Source organism: Falco rusticolus, chromosome 11, assembly GCF_015220075.1.
Source record: "Falco rusticolus isolate bFalRus1 chromosome 11, bFalRus1.pri, whole genome shotgun sequence".
In the NCBI taxonomy this organism is placed as follows: Eukaryota; Metazoa; Chordata; class Aves; order Falconiformes; family Falconidae; genus Falco; species Falco rusticolus.
Genome location: NC_051197.1, coordinates 20,604,319 through 20,626,218, shown reverse-complemented (window position 1 = coordinate 20,626,218; position 21,900 = coordinate 20,604,319). Strand labels below are relative to the sequence as shown.

At 39.0% G+C, this 21,900-nt stretch overlaps 1 protein-coding gene across 1 annotated transcript in view; it reads left to right on the top strand.

The window, feature by feature from the left end:
* Positions 1–21,900, top strand: part of DPYD (dihydropyrimidine dehydrogenase) — a 366,851-nt gene that overhangs the window by 248,785 nt on the left and 96,166 nt on the right. Inside the window, exons 17-18 of the mRNA XM_037404065.1 lie at positions 18,288–18,408; positions 19,281–19,400. Coding sequence (XP_037259962.1) covers positions 18,288–18,408; positions 19,281–19,400 — 241 coding nt within the window. The remainder of the gene's footprint in view (positions 1–18,287; positions 18,409–19,280; positions 19,401–21,900) is intronic.

Genomic DNA, 21,900 nt, shown 5'->3' with positions numbered 1-21,900 from the left:
TTTTTTTAGGGATTAGGTCCCTTTTCATGCTTAAGCACATTAAATCCTCAGGAAACTACAGAAATTGCTGAGATGAAAAATAATGGCAGAAAAACATGTATATGTATTTTTACTATTTATAATGTCTATAATGTTCTGCCTTTGTGTTGTCGTTGTTTAAAAAAAGAGGGAAAGGAAAGGTTAATTACACTGTCTACTTTTTCTCCTCATTTCAATTCCTATGGTGTGCCTAAGGGTAAGTGTAGAAATCTGGGAACATCAGATTTAGTTTTTTTCTCTATCCTATTTTGTTATCTAGTCTCAAACACTTCCACTGTTTTATACCCACCGTAAATTTAAAGAATTCCAGATATATCCAAATTATAAATAAATATAAAAAAGGAATTGGTTTTAAGCATGGCTGTTTATACTGAATTACAGTTCTCAGCTTTTATTTGATTTTAATTCCAAGTCATTAGTGCAGACACTGTGGCGCCCAAACAGCATAGCTAGCCAGAGGGTAATATTAAGAGGCATCTGTATTGCTGCCAATAAGTTACTTAAAGCTGGTTCTGTATAAAATGTCAATTATATTTACTAATGCTGATTAATGACAATAAAGTTAGGTTTGTATTCTTTTGTAACAGTCTGCAACTGTATAAAAGTTGGATATCACTAAAAATTGTAATAGTGTTTCCAGCATTAGGTTTAACAGCACTAATGTGTGGATTTTCATTGAATCAGGTAACATAAGCTTACAAAACATTTAATAGTAAGCATTAAGACAACACCGTGAACAACAGATTATTAAAAAATGATAGTATTGCTTTCCCACTATAGTTCATTACTGTAGTAATTACAGCATATTATTATGAAAATAATAAATCAACGACTGAGATAATAGCACTCAGATTTCAGCATCTAAGTTGTGGTGGTGTATTTGTGGTGCACTTCTTGTCTCTTCACTGGAAACTATGCAAAAATGTTCTGATTTTTTTCCCACTTAGCTTCTAAAAAGTGGCATTAAATATTCAGAACCGTTACTGCGATGCAAAATCAACAAATTTAAGCATTTGGCTTTGTGGTTTTGGTCAAAAAGTCAACAAGTCTCTCCAGCTGCGCTGGTAAGAATGAAAAAATAGTTGGATTTAGTCAGTAATCCGGGTTTTACTTTGCTTTCCTGCTAAATGTTGTGTCATCCTTTATTGTTATGAAACCTAGGTCTAGTAAATGTAGTGTGCATATACCTAGAATCTCTAGAATAAGACCGAGTAGGACAAGTGATGTCCAAAGTCTTCCAAAGTATCAGTAGATCTCCTTGGCCTACTGGGAGTGAAAAACAACAGAGGGAAGAGAAGAGCAGCTTACAGATGCTTCAAAAGTAGTAACAAAGATGCTGGAAGAGTAGCTACAAAGAAGGAAAGATGGTTCTCTGCAGTGTCAGATGATACAGCAAGGGACAACAGCCACAAATTGCAGGCTGAACATTTCAGGTTGGGCATCAGGAAAAAAATTCACTAGGAAAGTGATGCAGTACAGGAATGTGTTGTCTAGTAGGGCTGTGTACTCAACATTTCTGGAGTTTTCGGGGCTCAGGCAGGCATAGTTTCATGGCCAGCTTCAATTGATGGTGGTGCTAGTCCCACTCAGAGCGGCAGCTTAGACTAGCTGCCCTCCAGAAGTCCACAGAGACAAACATTTCTGTGATTTTGTGGATTCACCCTGCTTAATTCCTATCCAAAGGTACTGCATTGTTTGTACCAGCAATAGGAAGTGAGTAGAATCATGGAATTCTTTAGGCTGGAAAAGATCTTTGAGATCATCAAGTCCAACTGTTCACCCAGGACTGCCAAGTCTATCACTAAACCACGTTCCCTAAGCACTGCATCTGCACATTTTTTTTAATACATTCCTCCAGGAATAGTGATTCCACCACCTCCCTGGGCAGCCTGTTCCAATGCCTGACCACCCTTTCAGTGAAGAACTTTTTCCTAATATCCAGTCTAAACCTGCCCTGGCACAACCTGAGGCAGTTTCCTCTTGTCCTGTCGCTGGCTACTTGAGAGAAGAGACTGACACCCACCTCCTTTCAGGTACTTGTAGAGAGCGGTAAGGTCTTCCCTGAGCCTCCTTTTCTCCAGGCTGAACAACCCCAGTTCCCTCAGCAGCTCTTCATAAGACTTCTTCTCTAGACCCTTCACCAGCCTCGCTGCTTTTCTTTGGACGCTCTCCAGCACCTCAACGTCTTTCTTGCAATCAGGGGCCCAAAACTGAACACAGTATTCAAGGTGCAGCCTCACCAGTGCCGAGTACAGGGGGACGATCACTTCCCTAGTCCTCCTGGCCACACTGTTTCTGGTACAAGCCAGGATCCTACTGGCCGCCTTGGCCACCTGGGCAACTGCTGGCTCATATTCAGCTGGCTTTCAGCCAGCACCCCCAGGTCCTTTTCCTCCAGACAGCTTTCCAGCCAGTCTTCCACAAGCCTGGAGCATTGTGTGGGGTTGTTGTGACCCAAGTGCAGGACCTGGCAGTTCTTTTTGTTGAACCCCATGCAACTGGCCTCGGCCCATGGGTTCAGCCTGTCCAGATCTCCCTGCAGAGCCTTCCTGTCCTCAAGCAGATCAACACTTCCACCCAGCTTGGTGTCGTCAGCAAACTTTCTGAGGGTGCGCTTGATCCTCTTGTCCAGATCATCAATAAAGACACTAAACTGGAGTGGCCCCAGTACTGGGCCCTGGGTAACATCACTTGTGACTGGTCACCAGCTGGATGTGACTCTATTTAGTACCACTTCTTGGGCTTGGCCATCCAGCCAGCTTTTAACCCAGCATAGTTATAATTTTAATCCACCCGTCCAAGCCATGATCAGCCAGTTTCTCCAGGAGAATGTTGTGGGACACGGTGTCAAAAGCTTTACTAAGGTCTGGGTAGACAGCATGCACAGCCTTTCCCTCATCCATTCAGCACGCTATCTTGTGGTAGAAGATCAGGATTATCAAGCAGGACCTGCCTTTTCATAAACCCACGCTGGCTGGGCCTGATCCCCTGGTTGTCCTGCACATGCTGCATGGTGACAGTTAGAATAATCTGCTCCATAACCTTCCCCACCACTGAGGTCAGGCTGATAAGCCTGTTGCTCCTCAGATCCTCCTTCCTGCCCTTCTTGTAGATGGACATCACACTGGCTAACCTCCAGTCTTCTGGGACCTCCCCAGTTTGCCAGGACTGTTGATAAATTATGGAGAGTGGCTTGGCAAACTCCTCTGCCAGCTCCCTCAGTACCCTCGGGTGGATCCCATCTGGCCCCATAGACTTGTGCACATCTAACTGGAGCAGCAGGTCGCTAACCATTTCCTCCTGGTCTGGGGGACTCCATTCTGCTCCTCCTCATCCATGTCTTCCAGCTCAGGGGTCCGAGTACCCAGAGGGAAGCTGGTCTGGCTCTTAAAAACCAAGGCAAAGAAAGCATTGGGTACCTCAGCTTTTCCTCATCCTTTGTGGCAATGTTCCCCCCGCAGCTAATAAAGGGTGCAGATTATCCTTGGCCCTCCTGTTTGTAGTGTATTTCTGAAAACATTTTTTGTTATCTTTTACTGCAGTGGCCAGCCTGGGTTCTAGCTGGGCTTTTGCCTCTAATCACCCTGTGTAACCTCGTGACATCCTCGTAGTCCTCCAGAGCTGCCTGCCCCTTCTTCCGAAGGTGGTAAACTCTCCTCCTTTCCCTGAGTTCCAGCCAGAGCTCTCTGTTCAGCCAGGCCAGTCTTCTCCCCCGCTGGCTCATCTTTTGGCACATGGGGACAGCCTGCTCCTGTGCCTTTAAGACTGCCTTCCTGAAGAATGTCCAGCTTTCCTGGACCCCTTGGCCCTTCAGAACTCTCCCCCAAGGGGCTCTGTGTCCACCAGGCTCTTAAATAGGCCAGAGTTGGCCCTCCAGAAGTCCCACGCAGTGGTTTTGCTGACCCCCCTCCTTACTTCTGCAAGAATCAAAAACTCTACCATCTTGTGATCGCTATGCCCAGGATGTTCTCTGACCACCACATCACCCACCAGTCCTTCCCTATTTGTAAACAACTGTAGTAGTGGATAAAAAGAAGCAGAAGGACTCACTGTTCTCTTGGGGTAAGATGATCGGTATGTTAGGGAAATCTCAAGTTTAAAGCGACACATCAGTTCAACTTCCAGAGCACAGAGGATACTTCTATACTTTTTAAGAAAACCAGTCTTACATTCAAAGATCTCAGCCTAAGTGCAAGAACAGAGATTCTTTATGCCGGGGGTCCTCAAACTACGGCCTGCAGGCTGGATACGGCCCCCCAGGGTCCTCAATCCGGCCCCTCAGGGTCCTCAATCCAGCCCCTGGTATTTACAGAACCCCCCCGCCCCCCCCGCCGGGGGCTGGGGGGGGGGAAAAGCAGCCGCAGATGACTGCCTGCCACTGCATCTGCGCACTGGCCCTCTGATTAAAAAGCTTGAGGACCCCTGCTTTATGCTATAAGCAAATATTTTAAAAGTTCATAACATCCTAGCTTACGAATATTTCTCATTAATTAGTCATACCTTCTAAACTCCCAAATATAAAAAAATATTTGCTTATCTCAGCATTTAAGCTATAGGTTTGGGGGATCATTTGCTTTTTTTAGTTTATATTGAAGGAGTCATGTATGTGTCTCTTGTGAGCACTGAAATCCAGATCCTGGTAGCTTAACTATTCAGATCAAATGTAAGATGAACTTGCTTTGTGGTTCTTTTCTTACCTTTATTTTCATTTTACTTGAACTGTACTTGCTACAGCCTCTGTTGCTGGCTGTGTTCACGTTTATTGCCTGCAATTAGGAGGCAAGTTTCATAAAAGCCCACATTGCCTCATTCAGAAGATGACAAATCTGTCAAAAACAAAAAGCCAAAGAACCCCACAGCCCTGGTTACTCTGCAAAGATGAGAACTGGCTGCATGGCTCAATTAGATTTGCCCTGCTGTACCTTGGAAATAGGAAAGATGAGGCTGCTTTTTAATTGAAGTGCACAGCATAGCATGCTAATTCGCTGTTGCTCTGCCAGCAAGGAGCTTGAAGTATTTTAAATAAATGATGCCCCAAACAGAATTTGATTATATCCGTGTTCATGTGGCATTCTACTATCAGCCGACAATAATATGCTGGTTAAGTATAATTCATTGAGTCCTGCAGGCAGTATTAGTTCTCTCTCTTCTCTTTTGGTATCAACAGATTAATGCAAAGTGCAGCGGGGTGGTGGTACACTGTGCTATAGCAGCAATGGGAACATTGTCACCCAAAATCCAGTACAAACCAGTATAACCAAAGTGAGGTTTGTGTTTGTGGTGGGGTTTCAAGATTTATATGTTGTTTTGTTCTCTTGCATTGGCCACTTCAGTCCATTTTGGCTGGCATCTTAAGAAGGTAAGTCCTACCTGATCTCACTGTGTCTGTCAGTGCCCTCTGTTGCTTTGGGGCATGTTTCAACCAAGTGACCTATTTCAGTCATGTTTCTCAGAGTTGAAACTATTTCAAATATACTAAATTTCTGTAAGTTTCATAAAACTAGGCAGCTGGGTAGGGGGGAGAAATTGTCTGCTACCCAAGCTGATAGATACAAACAGGAGCCTTAGTACAGCTGATGGAAAAGCTCAGGCAGATGCAGGAAATCCAGTCCCAAGGCGCAGTCTCCTCAGAAACAAGGATTCCTTGGCTCGGGTGGTGAGGTGTTACTCTGGATGTGCAGAGATGTGCTGCACTGGATTAGGGATGTGCAGGGACAAGGGGTGCTGCTGATTGTCTCCTCCAACTCCTGCAAATGTAGATCTACACACGCTTTTTTGCAGGCCAGGAGATGTGATTCCTGGGTTTACATTCCTGGCTCCCACACTGATTGTAGCCACGTGTCATCCTTTCTCATAGTTCAGTTTTGTTGTTTTAACCTCTTTGGATGATTTTTTCACCATCCTGTTTCATATGTGTCTCTTCCCTTTTTCTTTCCACTCCCTCCTCCTTTAAAATCCTCCTTATAAAGTTAATCCTTCCCTGAGTTGCTTTCAAAGTAACACTTGGGCTGTTTCTCTGGAAATCTGCACAGAAGCAGCTTGCTGACTGCGTGGTCCCTCCTGGGGTGGTGGCATCACTCACCTTCCTGCAGTACCCGAGGATTCATTTCCTTTTCTCTTGCCCTCACAGAATTCAAGTGTAATTAAATGTCGTGATTTAAATAGAGTGCTTCCATGTCTTTGGTTCCGTATGTCCTTTATGTGTTCAAGTATTCTATCTTTTTATAACATGTAAAAGGAGACAATACTTAATAACGAGGTATGATAGTTAATTGGTATTTTGTCATTAAGAATTCTGGTTTTCATATACTTGAGGAGAAATTAATTAAGATGCACAGTTTAATAAATTCATCATCAGAACACTATTCTGTAATTTTATATTGCAGTTTGACAACATTTAATGCACTATTATTGCTTTGAAAGATTTTTAATTGAATTACTCAATAGACAAAATGGAAAATAAAAAGGGATTATAAATAGGACAGTAACAGCACTACCAACTTGCTGAAACTTTTTAATGACAAGGTGTGCTGTTAATAAGGTTTTAAATACTGTTTATGGGTGGTGAATTTTTATTTACATATGGAAAGCATTCTCTACAGAATGGATTTTCTTAGAAAACGTAAAAGTGATTCTGTTTCCTTGAAATTCATGAAGATATAAAAGAAAATTGGGATAACCTTATCTTCAGTCTCACTATGATGGAAGCGTTTCAGCTGGAATTCACATTATGGATGACAGATGTCACAAAGAAGGTCAATTTGGCCAGAGTATCAGTGACCTGCCACTGTTTAAAAATGAAACAAAAAGACTTGGGCTGTCTTAATGACACTTTAGTAGCCTAACTACAATGGAGTATATAGTGAGTGATTCCTGGAAAGGAAGAAAAGCATGATTTTCTTTTAAATCAAATGGCAACCTGTACTTATTCTTGAAATTGTATTTTAATGCACTGAGTTTTCAGAAAAGGGAGATGTAGAAAATTAGGGCAAGGATATTTCTATGGTCTGCATGGTTAAATGTTTTGGTTAAATGCTCAGATTCTGTGGACTGCCTTGCCTTTGGATATGTGGTTGTAGCATAAGGTATTGCAGTTGTTCATACTGATGATGTCTGGTAAGCAGGATTTATTGCAAAGGTAATGATCAGCAAGAAGTATCTATGGGCAGGTAAAGTATTTTAAGATTATTCATCTTGGTGCACAATCAAAGTTAACTACGCAGTGCACATTAATAGCTTTTTCTTTCTATGGTTGCAGTTTTATGCTACCATTTCATAAAGTTAATTAACAGTGTGTTAACTAGTCTCTTCACTGCCTACACAAGGATTTTCAAGACTAGGTTCATAGTTTTTTTAATTTTGCCTCACCTCCTAGTAAAGTTAGTCAGTGCACTGGGAGGCTTGTGAATTCAGGCCCATATGAAGATCATTTTAAAAGTGAGTGGGAAATACTTCTCAGAACATTGGTTTTAAATTCCTTAGTTTGGTTGTTTCAAATGTTTATGGTTTCCTCAATTATTTGGTATTTTCTGCCTCTTTATTATAGGAATGGACTGAGACCTTGCCTACCTGACCGCAAGAAAAAGCTATTTGTAGCTGCAGCAGTGATATATTCGAGTTCTATGCTTCCCTTTAAAATATTTAATGTATGGTGTAAACCTAATCAAACCTTTAGGCCTTCTAACAGGTATCCTCTGCGTGAGCTGAAGAGCTGAAATACAGTTTAATCCTGCTGTGTACCACTTTTTTTACAGTGATATTAGAAACATTATTTTGGTTGGATAGAAACAACGCAGATGAAATATTTTGTTCTGTCAGGGGTAAAAAGGCATTTTTATTAGTTAACACTTTGCATATACCAACCCTGCTGGTAAATAAATCTTTCCATGTAGCATCTCCAAGAAGTTCATAAAATGGAAATGTGCAGTTTCACATTTTTCACTTGGAATGTTTAGGCACAATTAGTATCAGAACAAATAATTTGAACTGACAATCTGTGCTTCATCCTTTCAGGACAACTATTATAAACCTTTATTCTCACAACCAAAGAAGATAAAGGTTGTATCTGACTCCTTTAATGTTGCGTTAAAAACAATAGCTGTAAACAGTGATGATACAGTTTTAACTAACTTACTCAATGAAACATAAAGAGAGCTTTTCCTGTCATATAACAATTTTTTAAAAAAAGCCTTGAAGTCAATTTTAAAAGTAGAAAGTTTTCTGACAGTGATGTTTTTCTTGTTGCTTAAGTTAACTTTTTAAGTTTTAAAAAAACAAAACCAAACCCCAAATTCGGAATAACCACCTATACAGAGAGAGGACTCCGTTTTCAAATTCAATTGTTTTTCTTTTAGTGCTGGGGAGAAAACAAAAAGCTTTTGAGGGATCTGAAAAGGGAGTAATTGCTATAGCTGACCAAAGACAGCCACAAACCTTTCTAGTCTCAGTTGTGGTTGATCTTGACATCGCTGTTACTGTTGCTGTAACTCTCCACACAAATTTAAGTTATGTACTTTTGTCAGCTGGCCAATCAAAAGTTTCCAGCTCTTTTCCTGACCTTTTTGATGTTGGTTATCTCTTCATTCATTAGGTGCTACATTATCAAAGAAGGGGTTTAGGAGTGCCGTGCTGCTAATAAGGTATCCAAAGTGGGTCTCCCACACAGCACCTTGATAAATGTATTCTTGAGTTTGGATACTGACCTATGTTAATACTGGCAGCTATTAGATGAGATATGTTAAAAAGCTTTGGAGTGGAGTGGTGGGGTTTACTGGTTTGGGGATTTTTTTAAAACATGCTGTTAAGCATCATTCATTTGTGCAGCTCCAGTAGTGTACTACCATAAGGAAATGCAGTAACAATTTATTGTTCCCATTTTTTCCTTTGGAATAGAGTGAGGTGATTAAAGGCTATTTGTCTTATGCTTTTAACATCTTTCAAAGGTTCTAATTGTAGAGCTGGAGAAGGGAGAAATAGTGACTGTGATGCCAAATGAAAGTAAGAAAGAAAAGGGAGATGGGGATCAGCTAAAATTGAAATTCACTGAAATTCTGATTCTGTCAAAACCTTTTTTGAGTCTTTTAAGTTTTATTTAGTTAAACACAAATTTAAAATTCCATTTTTTATGAGCACCAATTGTTGTTTTGTTTTGGTTTTTAGTTTTTTCAAAATAGTCTAACACTGAGAAGTAGGAACCACAGTAGTGTCATAGCATCATGTTGGCTTTTCTCAGTACCTGCTGTTATCTCCCCCAGTATAGACAGGGTCTCAGCACTGTGACTTCTCAGCTCAGCCATGACCAAAGCCTGGACCTAATCCAGAGTGACTTGATTTTTTCCAGAGACACATTGGTTATCACTGGAAAAAAGGGAGAATCTCAATTAGGCTCCCCCCAAGTGGAACTTGCAGTGACTAAGAAGAGCAACTGATCAAATCATGATACCGTGCCTGCAGCTTTACTTTAGAGTAATAAAGTCCTAGCATCTAAGAATGGAGGTAGATGGCAGGGGGGTTTAGTTCTTATAACTTACTACAGAAAATAAATTAAAAAAAAAAAAGTGGAATCAAGTCTCTAGGCTTTTGCTTAGATTTTTACTTCATCAAAAATATCTAGAAGTTGGGTGTTATTACTCCCTATAAATACAAAAAAGAGACCAAAATAAAAAGTGTAAGTATAGCCTTTACATCGTCTTCAAGTAGTAATGTTTTTGCCTGAGTGGAAAGACTAACAAACAGATGGAATGTAGTCTGTAAAAGCTAATGGGAATTTTCCAAGCTATACTTCTACATCTTGATCTGCAGTATTTTGTAAGCTAAAATGTGCTTGTTCCACTGGTAGTACATGCTTAGTTATAAAAGCCATAAGATATCTCTTTAGTTTAAAGTTACAGGTTTTATTCAAATTATAAAGAGAATACTGTACTATGTAGAAATAACATAAATGTCTTAATTTACCTGGTAGACTTCTTTTGAAAGATTTTTTTTTAAAGAAAAGAGCATTTTAGAGTATGTAAGAAAGTGGAAAATAAGTATATCCCTGAATTAAACCAGTGAGCAACAGTCACAGTACATATTGTTGCTATGGTAGTGTAGCTAAATGGTAGCTATGTGGACCTTGCTTAATTCTTCTCATATGAATCTCTAATCTTTTAGAAATTCTTCCCAAAAAAGCCCCTAGAAGCTCTCTTCATATTGAAAAGACCTCTTGTTTCAAAATGCAAGTTAATTAACAAAAGCTGAAGGCCTAAACAGGATCGAAACATTTTGATCCTCCCAGAACAAGATATGAAATTATCCATTTATGGAAGTTTTTGAATTTTTATCCTGAATAGAATTTTCCTGTACTATTTTATTGCAGATGTCTAATGAGATTTTGAAGCCTTTTTTTTTCTTTTCTTTTTTTCTAAACAACTGGAAAAGACTTCCACTACCTTCAGTATGCTTTGGATCTCACTCCAAAAGGCTATACAGTATTGACTGAAAAAGAGTCCTGAATGCACATACTGTCATTATCTCTAAAAGTTTATTTTGTGGCATTGGTTTCACATCACATCATATCATAGATTCTAGCCAGAAGGATATAAGCTCTCATCTAGCAGCTACATTTTTGTGGGGTTGACCAGGCTGACCCAAAGCCTCTGAAGTAATTTAGGCATTTTTTAAAATTTTTCCTAATATGTATAGATAGCTTCACATACAACTGTGAAAACTGTTATTCCTGCCTTAGGTTAAACTGCCTCGTTTCTTTCTTTTTGACAGCTGTGGTCAATAGATGTTGACCAAAAGCTGTCAGATTTCCTGAGAAATGAGGAAGCATTTTCTACTCCAGATGAGGAGGAGAGATTTATTTGTCTCCTATCTTGGGAAATCCTTCCCTTAATTTGACAGGCTTTAAAAAAATTGTTAGCTTTAATTAATTTTGAAATGGGACAAATGAACAACTTAAACTGCCCCTTTCCAGGATGTGAGAAGACAGTAAAATTATCCATAGATTCAGAAATAGTGTCTCTTTTGCTATAGTGATTGACTGCAATTCTATATTTAGGTACTGTGGAAAATTTGGGTAGGTTTAGAGATAGACAGTTTTTATGAAGGCAATGTTGGACATCTCATAGGAGGAGGGAGAAAAGATGGCTGTGGAAAAGTGCAATAGTAATTAAAAAAAAAAAAGACAAATGCTGAAGATACTGATTTCCAATGTTTAAAGCTGAAATTCCCATACTTCTACTTTTTTTTCACTTTTGAAGGACTAGCAAAAGAGTAGCTCTTCACACGCAACAGAAATTTTGATTATTTTTTTGTAAATTCTGGTTTCCTAGTGTATTTCTGGATCCATGTTTGATCTGGAGCAGAAATACATGACAGACAACTAACAGCTTAGCAGGCTCACAGTTCCTCAGAACATCTGTGGGATCTCTGTAAAAGATGCAGATCCAGACCTACATGCTGAGCTGGCAGAGTGGATTGAATAGCTTAGGAATCTATAGAAATGATCATTACTCACTTTCTGAAGCTGCTTCAAATGTATCTTGCCCATGCCTGCCCACACTGCAGGTCATGGCAGGTGGTGCTGCTGTAATGTTGATGAGGAAAGGGTAGCATGGCCCAGAAGAAAGTCTGCCTGTTGCATGGAGGTTATCTGCAGGCAATGAAAGTTTCTTTTCTCCTTTCTTGTTTTTCAGATGAGAGTGCATTCGAGTCCTTGTGGGCTCTTAGACAGCAATTTGACTGAGGATAGGTTTACCTCTTCCCTTGCAAACTATTACTGATTGATACAGTAAAGTGAGAATAGTACATTAATTAAATGGAAAAGTCTAATCTTGCAAATTCTCAGTTATAAAATTTTTCTTAGGCTACGTAATTTCTGAACATAAAAGCACCCCCTCCTTTTCCCATAGCTATCCATGCTATTTTGGAAAACATCTACTGTGCAGAATGAGAAAGTTAACGTGGAACATTTTTTCATGTAAAAAAAAAATTCTCCAGTGGTAATAGATGTAAGGGAGCTGTAAGATTTTTTTTCTGAAGAGCCCATGCAGAAAGAAAATCTGTCACTAGAAGAATGCATTGATGAGGGACTCTTGGTGCCACTTGCCTACTAACCATATGTAAGAAATCCTATGACAATGTCATGTGTGTTAATACAAAGACAAAATAAGTCTTCTGTAGCTTCGTATCAGGATTTAAAATTGCAAACATGTTGACATAGTGTATGGTTTAGCCATGGAACTCATTGGCAAGAGGTAGATATAAGAATAGTTTTGTGGCCATCAAAAGCTTGAGCTTTATGAGAAAGACAGACTTTACACTTGCATTAAATAGAATAAAATATTTTATTTCTGCAACTTTTTTGTTTAAGTCATTTTAGTCAGTGATAGATGCGATTTAAGGACTTTACATGCAAGGTCCTAACAGATCTTGCAACATTCTAGAACTTCCCATCATCACAGTCAGGATAATAGACTTGCACAAATCATCAGCATGACCTGTAATGATAACTCCAGTAGCCCTATGTAAGCAAGCCTTCATACATGTGTAAAATCAGGTTCTGTCTGAGAAGAGTTATGTTTTTATGCTTTCCACAACTGCAAAGGTCCTTACCCTGTTCTTAGTGAGGCAAAACTGCCACCATTATAGTAATTAGGGATGGACTGAAGATTGCATGGTATGGTCCATTTTCTGTAACACTAATTAGATGAGATCAGCTAATGTGCTCCACTGAGTGGTAACCTTCCTTCTGGAGTTCTTGGGGAAAATTTTTGTAACAGGTTTATTTTTATAACATCTTTCAGACAGACATTTGTATTCTTTATATATACACACCTGCATATGTACATACACTCACACATATGTGTTTCCCAAAGACTGTTTGCATAGTTCAGGAAAGCATGTTTGTTACCCTTTCTATATTTTGCATTATTCAAATACTCTGAAAAACAGATTAAATTAAAGTATTAAAAATATTTATTTTGTTAGTGTGACAAGTATCTCATGGTTTAAGGCATTCTGTATAATCGAGTGCAGTTTTCTGCCAGATACACCTTTCCAGATCCTTACGCAGAGGACTTACTAAAAACTAGGCACCAAAGCAAGGTGAGTTAGGAGGTACACTGCAGTCTGTCTTGGCTCTCCTCTCTCCATTTATTAAACAGGTACAATAGCACTTCCCTACGCAGAGAGGTGTTCTGGATACAGTATAAAGATCGTGCAGTAACAGGATAGTGTACAAATGAGGACCCTGCAAGAACACTGAAAATAGGTCCTAGTAAAAATTTCTGAAATTTCAGAAAAACTACAGCCAGACATTTCTGTGGTAATCTCTTCATGGTTTTTTTCTTTCCATGAAACACAAGGAGAGGTGACCTACTCTATGCATAGTATTTTCACACTCCTTTTTAAATATGCAGGATCTATCTGCCTTGGGGGTGATAGGACGTGGGATTCATCTCATTACCAATGCCAAATGCAATCAGTAGACAACTTGCTGCTTTAATTTCTGAGGACTTATTCTTATAGTTATGGTTGTAGTTAAGCTTATCATGTGATCATTTAGAAAAAAAGGTGAATAGTTGTTTTTCCTCTAGTATATCTACCCATTGGCAATGAGTAGTTAGGATTAAAAGCTCCATCTAGCCCAAGGCTATAATGAATATTCAGGAAAAATGGTTCTGTACTGCTGCTTAGGGAAGTAAAAAGACAGCCCCTGTAACGTTCAAATCTCCTGTGCCTTTGGAATAAACAAGCAATATTAGATTAAGAACAGGAAGACAGAAGACACGCTGATGTACATCTCATACCAAAAGAGGCTTTATATGGTATTAAATTACCAACAGATTCCTGTAGGTGTAGTGCATGAATCAATATTATGGTTTAGTTGATGATAATTTCACCATGCTTTTATTTAGATGGTGTTTGTTTAAAAAAAAATAAAATACAGCAGATAAATGAAGTGTGCTACCAATGGATGTTACAGTCCATTGAAGCATTTGTTCATTCTTCTGGATTGACACACAGAGCAAAATTATGCTACACATTCTGTAACAATCACACTGTATCATCATTAATGAGAGAACCAACAAACCTAGTTATGTGTGATAGAAGAAGATAATTTATAGCAGCATGATAGACTTTGATCCAAAGGCGTTAAAATCCTGTACTGCATTAAGCAGAATAATATTTTAGTTAGTTCATGTTGTTGGTTTTGCAAATGTAAATGCCCAGCTGTTTTTACAGCTAATAACATTTTACATATCAAGCCATTTAGAAAATATTCTATCAAACCACGTTATCAATGATAAAAGCTGCAGGCACTTTCATGAAGTTGGATTTGGTTAAAAAAATATATTTATGTTGTATTAGCAGTGACAGGTATTTTTTGTAATGTGATTGATTTATGGGCCTCAAGAGTCATTCTTTTACAAGTTATATGCTCATTTTTGAATGTTTTATAAATCTGATCTCTGCTAAGAATTAGTAAATGCAATTTGTAAATTGGGGTCAGTCTTTCAGAAATCCAAGTAGATGGGAGACCCTGAATCAGCAAAATGAATTAGGCAAAATGAAGCCTGTCCATAGCCTCTTTAAAGCCAGTTTTTGCTATGAGGCTGCTCACCTAGTTAAATTTGCACTCGAGTTTAAAACTTTGCTGAGTATAATAAATTAATAGTCTCAGAAATCTTGAGTTTTGAACTGCATTTCAAATTGGCATAATTTCTTTAGTCAGTGATTACACTCAGGAGTGAGTTCTCGATTTCTAATCACTCAAATCTTTCTTGAAAGTAGTGATCTTGTGTGACCTCTGCAAATTGTTCTCAGTGCAAAGGTAAACTTCTATGGAGAGACAGTACACCATCCAGTAAACTTACCCTGGATTCTATAACTGTAGTTCATTCATTTCATATGAAAATTAGCTGTCCAGTGACATTAATATCTTCTGTTTTCAACCACCTGATGTCTCATGATGCATTTTTCTATGTTCTCTGTGCAGATATATTAGGAAATCATGTATTTTATAAATGAATGAATAACTTAACAATCTAAAGAAGAAAATGTGATATGACAGATAAAAACAGGTGGGGATATTATCCCTCTTTGAGAATATGTTAGTTGTCTGTAGAGCATGAAAGCTCTGGTATTCTCATGCAGTAACTTCATGGCGTGGAAATCCCTCTGGCAGCAGGAAATCTCAGGCAATTGGTGGCTGTGGCCACTGGACACTTGTGGCTACAGCGAGGAGGGAGAGGACAGGCTCAGCTGGCTCCCTGGTGTTGGCTGCTGCACCAGGAGGAGGCAGAGCAGAGGGAGGAGGAGGGAGGTGGATCAGCTGGATGCTCCAGTACAGCAACACTGTAGGACACACTAAAAAGGGAAGCATCAAGCTCTGTCATGTGTGTTTTGGGGGTGGCATAAGGGTAAACAGCAAATTTTTTTTAAGGTATGCGGCATTATGATACTTATTTAATGACCAAATGGATTAGTTAAAAGATTACAGGAAAAAAATCAGCTTTAGAAATAATTGTTTCAATCCAAAAATGTCAAATTGAATGGAAATTCTAATTTTTTGTGTAAAATTCAACACTTTCCTGGATCCTGTCAGTGACTGTCTCACTATGCAGCAAAACACCGTGCTAACTTTTTTCATTTTTTACATGTTTCCTCACTAAACATTTCTGTTTTTCTCCTTTTAATATTAAGTGAAGTCAAAGATTTCACCTCCTTCAGTTGAGTTTTCAATTTATTTTCCTATTAAGTTACCTGTGGTTTTATGGGTACTGAAAATGGGCAGCTTTCCAAGATTGATACAAGTGAGCTTTTCAAAAGGGCTTTGTCTAAACATGTGCTGTACAATCAGATATTTAAACTGTTTACTAGCTTGGGAAATTGAAGACCCTTCCATTGCATTCATTGAATTATTCTTGTTATGGGAAAAGCAGAACTGATGGAAAATGAAGGTCTTTACTTACTTTGGGGGAAAAAAAAGGTAAAATTATTATTTATTAAGAAAGACAAACTAGTTAAATTGTCTTAGGTAGGATAGCAATTGGGGCTGTATGAATAAAAGAGATCTCCCAATAAGTTATTCTATGTGGATTAATATAATTGTATATTTTTAAAGCCTTAGTGTGTGTTGGAGTACGAATTTTATGGCAGCACTGTAAGCATGACAAAGTCAGTATAATGAGTTATGTGGTGCCAACATCCTGAACATTATTACAAGGATTTCTAAGGAGAAGAATTAACATAAAGGATATACAATTCATGTCTTCTAGAAGGTCTCTCATTTCTGTGTTGGGCCTCAAGGAAATTCAAAACAGAAATGAAAGTCAAAGATGCAACTACTTTCATACTGCCAGTGCAGCGTTCATACATATTTCATGGCAGCTGCATGGGCGGGGAGATCACCATTTTTATTGGAATGGCACAGCGAAGTCTCAGGGTTTTACTATTCATGTCAAGCACTGTGTACTTTCTAGGAACACAGCCTGTGGCATTTTTTTGTTTGTATTTAACCATTGGTGTAAAAAGGAAAAACCAAGGAGATATTTCCTGTGTGTTCACTAGACTGACAACCTCCGTGTCCATAGGATTGTTTTAAACTAAGCTTCATTTAGTTGTTGCTTAAACTAACCTTCATCCTATTTTCAGTTAGTACACAGCAATGCAGCTTTCTGAGTTTTTACAATATCCAAATGGGAGAAAATTATTCGTATATGACAGACTTAATTATCTGAGAGAGTGATAAAGATTTAGTAAATGTAAATAATTGCTGCAGTACCAATTAGCCTACCCACAGGTTATACTTGCACTAAATCTTCTAAAAGCGCCGTTCAATTTTTAACCAGATCACGCACTGTTTTGACATGGTTTAACCCCAGCCGGCAACTGAGCCCCATGCAGCCACTTGCTCACTCCCCCCACCCCAGAGGGATGGAGAGGGGAATCAGGAAAAAGCTAAAATTGTGGCTTGAGATAAGAACAATTTAATAATTAAAATGTAATATTATTACAATAATAATAACAACAATTGTAATGTGAAGGAGAGAGAAGTAGAGAGGAGTAAAATACAAAATATAAGTGATGCACAACACAGCTGCTCACCGCCTGCTGACCGGTGCCCAGCCAGACCCCAGCGGCCGTCGGGCAGGCCCTGGCCAGCTCCCCCAGCTGTATATACCCAGCGTGATGTTCTGTGGTATGGAATGTCCCTTTGGCTAGTTTGGGTCAGCTGTCCTGGCTGTGTCCCCTCCCAGCTTCCCGTGCCCCTCCAGCCCTCTCGCTGGCAGGGCCTGAGAAACTGAGAAGTCCTTGACTTGGTGTAAACATCACCCAGCAGCAACTGAGGCCATCAGTGTGTTATCAACACCTTATAGTAAATCCAAACACAGCCTGCACCAGCTACTAAGAAGAAAATTAACTCTGTCCTAGCTGAAACCAGGACAATGTTTTACGTGCACCAGTATTGCAAATTTTAAGGTATTTGTTGAAGAACATTATCAATAGCCAACAGAACAAAACAGTAACCCATACTCTGAGCATTATATTGAACAATGACCACTGCGTGTGCCAGATGCAGAATGTTAGTTCCACTGAGCTGTTTTCAATAGAAATGATAGTTGATTACTGTCTACATGAGACGTATTCCATAAGGGAAGCAAATGCCTGGAAACCGGTAGAAGCCAAGGCTTGAAGATTTCGATTTCTGGTTTTAACAGGGAAGATTTTGATCTTTCATTTACACCATGGCCATCCCAAGTTACTCTTTGAAGTCAGAAGAGAGTTCAGAAACGCTGAATTGCATTCTGATAGCCCTGCAACCTCAACTCATCCTTGTTGTTCTGATCAAGCCAATGCTTCAGGTTTGTGTTATTTTATAGGATAGTGGTCATTTTCAATATACCTTACACAGTCATTAAACCCAAAAAGTCATTTTTAAAATAAATGGGTAAAGAAAGTCTCTGTCATCCAAAATTATGTTTTTCTCTCTCTGTGAAGGGAACGTTTTGTGATATCTTTGTCTTTTTGGGGAAAAAAAAAAAAGTGCAAATTTTTCTTTTTCCATGAACTGACCTTTCTGTAATGGATTGGTGTGTCTGAAATAAAATAGCTAATGAGTTGTTGTCCAGTCCTGATGTGTAATATCACAAAATCGCAATATAGCCACTTATAGCAAAGTTTTCTATTTCCTTGATATACCTTTTGTTCGTATTACTTTTAATTATGTTTTATATTTATCTGACCTATTTGAACAGGATCCAGAACTGGTACGGAACATCTGTCGCTGGGTTAGACAAGCTGTTCAGATTCCTTTCTTTGCCAAGCTGACCCCAAATGTCACTGATATTGTGAATATTGCAATGGCTGCGCAGGAAGGTAACCGACTCCAGTGCACAAGCTGTGCAGATTTACTAATTTACAGAGTGGGGTAACGTAGGGGAGTTGCTGGAATAATAAAAAATATCAACAGAAACTAATATGAAAATAGTTCATTTGATGTATTTAGAATAAACACGGTGATCAATTTTTGTCCGTTCTTCTAGACTATAGTGATATATGAAGAGAAGTATATGAGACTGTTAACAGTAAATCATGTTTGTGTGTTTCTATGCACACTCCTATTTTTATCATATTTATGCGTTTGTTATGCACTGTAAATTCCCCTATTCCTATGTTTAGTAGTTAAAATTATGTGTGTGTCCTGAGAAAACGGAAATACACCATTTGAGGGTGTGTGTGTGTATTTATTTATTTCTGTAGAACTTAAAATACAACATGGCAGGAAATTAAGTTTGCAAGTAGGTGTATGCATCCATCACTTAGAATCGTCGTCATAATTTCTCTGTTGCTTCATTTCATCTTGCTCCTCACAAGCTTGGAGAAGCTGACCCAATGCTGGGGTACCTCCAGGTGTTGAACGACCACTGTAGCAGGTTTTGTCCCACACAGCTGAAGGGCAGAGATCTGCCTGTCAGCCCCAATGTTTCCCATGTGCTGTCTTATAGCCCTTGCAGCTCTTTCAAGTGATGCAGCCTGCCTTGAAGCTAGTGTTAAATTTGTCAGCCCAGGATTGGTCTTAAGGACCCTTCTGTGCATATCTTTACAGTTTGTTGCTTCCTGTTTTCAGCTGTTTATTTGCATTTCTAGTTATTTCACAGTTTCACAGTTATTTTTTTATTGTTGTATTTTTCCTCTCCTGTTCTTATACACATGATTTAACAAAAAGTGACTGACCTTTTATTTCACAGGTGGTGCAGATGGTGTTACAGCCACCAACACTGTGTCAGGACTGATGGGACTGAAAGCAGACAGCACACCTTGGCCGGCAGTTGGTAGAGGACTGAGGACCACATATGGTGGCATGTCAGGTAGGTGTTGCCCTTTTTGATGCATGGTGCTTCCTTGGAGGCTTTCAAAACATCAGGAGGTCCTTGTAGTGGGCTAGAATATCATGTCTGCAGTCGCACTGAGTCCTTAAAGCTCACTGCTGGTCAATGTTTCTAATAGTCATGACAGATGGAACAGATTAAGTGTGAAGGCTCTTGGGTTGCCCTTTCCTTAATAGTAAAGCGCCGCATCAGAATACTGTGATGGGGTCACTGGAGAGGGAAGGAAATCTCATCTCTCGTGACCCTCGCTTTTCCTCAAATTTTTCATTCTGTCACAATTGTCAGGCCCCGCGTTAGACAGAGGCTAATGAAAGGGCATCGCAGGGGGAAATATCAACAATCCAAATGCAGTGTATGTTTCATAGCCTGAACTCCAGCCTTCCTTCCTCCTTCCCCCTTAGCACACCTCTTCCAAGGAGGTTATTTCCTCCTCTTCCCACTGTAGTCAAAATGATAGACTGTATTAGGCAAATATATGCGTATTTTTGTAGCCTATTCCTTGAGATATATAAGAATATCTTGTGTAGGCCATATTTCCAAGTCCTGCTTCACAGGTTAATTTTAAAACCAGCAGCAAAACTTTTATACTCCAGTTCAGTGCCTGTGCACACTAATATATTAATCTATTGACCCTGTGCACTCTGTTGCTGTGACAACATGAACTTGACCCTGCAAAGACAATACTGAGAGCTTCTTGACTTTACTGGTATGGAGGTTAGTCTCCTTGGTGATAGAAGTAGCAGTAAATATACATAACAGAAGTAATAGCATCCTCCTGATTGAGTCAAACAGTATTTTATCAGACCCGCCTCCTACCTCACCCCAAAAACGTAATGAGAGGAGACCAGACTGGCAAAAAATGCTTTATTTTATGCGACTGGTGTTACCCTTAGAGAACCATAAGAAATGTAGCACAAGATAACTTCTAAACAAACTTTAGTTGAGACGAATGTATTTGGTGGAAAATTGACTTACTGCCTTAGATAACTACATGGAATTTGGAATTTTTTAGAGAACACTGAAAAGTAAGGAAATGATAACAATCAGAAAAAATCCTTATGCCTGTTGCATAATGATTATTTCACAGTGACAGTCCAATAAGATGTTATATTTCTATATTATGCAAAATGGGAAGAAGAGGGGAACAAGAAGAGAACAGCTACAGCTCATTTCAATTTCTCTAGCCTGCCATGTTGACAGGAAAAGAATAAAGGAGGTCACACTGGGTGCTGTGCATTAAAAATTAATAAAAGAACTATTGCAGTAGTATTTTATATAAGTAACACCATTCACATTTTCTCATTTAAGTTGCAATTTCTGAATATTCCTTCCTACCATAAGTCTGTCTAATAAAATCTATAAAATGACTGCATTATGAAAAGTGTGTCTCTTAAGTCACAAATTTGAAACATGTATGTAGCGTAAATTGCAGTGGCACCTGTATGCTCAGCTATGAGGGCAAACGTACCGGCATTTCTCTGGTTTATAATTCTGTTATAAGTGGGAGCTGAGGAAAAGTTCTTTATTTTATTTTTTTTTATTTTATATATATATATATATATGTCTGCATATGTGTAAGTATAAAAATGTAATTTTTTCCCTGAAGTTTTACATGTATCTACATGAGGTAGAAAATTTCATTTTAGGATGCACCATTGTCTATGACGTAAATCTAGTTATTTAAAAAATATGAAAACCACTGGAAGTGTGTTCAATTTATTATGTCTTGAAACAGCATAGTGTTACAGACAAATATATATAAAGGTTTCTTGGTGATAATTGGCAGCACTAGGTCCCAATCCCACAACTCACTGCACAAAAGAAAGCCACAGAGCCAATAAAAATAGGCTCTGCAACATATTGCAATACTTTCTGCTCAGCGATCAGGGTATAGTGATATACAAATTTACAAAAGCTGGAAAGCAATTTTAAATCAAGAGAGCTAGCATGCTTACAAGAAGAAAAAAAAAATGGGAGAGCGTGTTGTCTTGTCAGAGCAAGGGGCAGGGTGGCCATACTTCTGAGGTCGGTTCCCGGCTGTGCCAGGGCTGAGACACGTGGCTTGCAGCCAGACACTTGACCTTTCCATGCTTTTATTTCTTCCGTCTGTGAAATGGCAGTAACACCACTTACATGCCGGCAGGCTTCTTGGGCAGTGCTCTGTAGTCCTGGCAAGAAAGTTGCTTCATAGTGTAAAGTATTAGTTTTCTGTTTTGATGTGCTTAAACTTCTTGTTCTATTTTATTATCTGGTAGAGTCAATTTTTGTTGTTTTTTCAAATCATTCCTCTAAAGAGAGAATTCATTTTTCAAGTGAGAGCACTATTACAGAAGCAGTAAGTCTGGTCCGTTTTCCCTGTATTTTACCAAAGCACAGCTGGTTTATGATGTTCACAAGTGCACAAGCCTAGAGCAGATAACAGTGCATTGCCAAGCTGTATCTTGCTTTCTGGATTATTTCCAGTGGCACAGATTTTAGT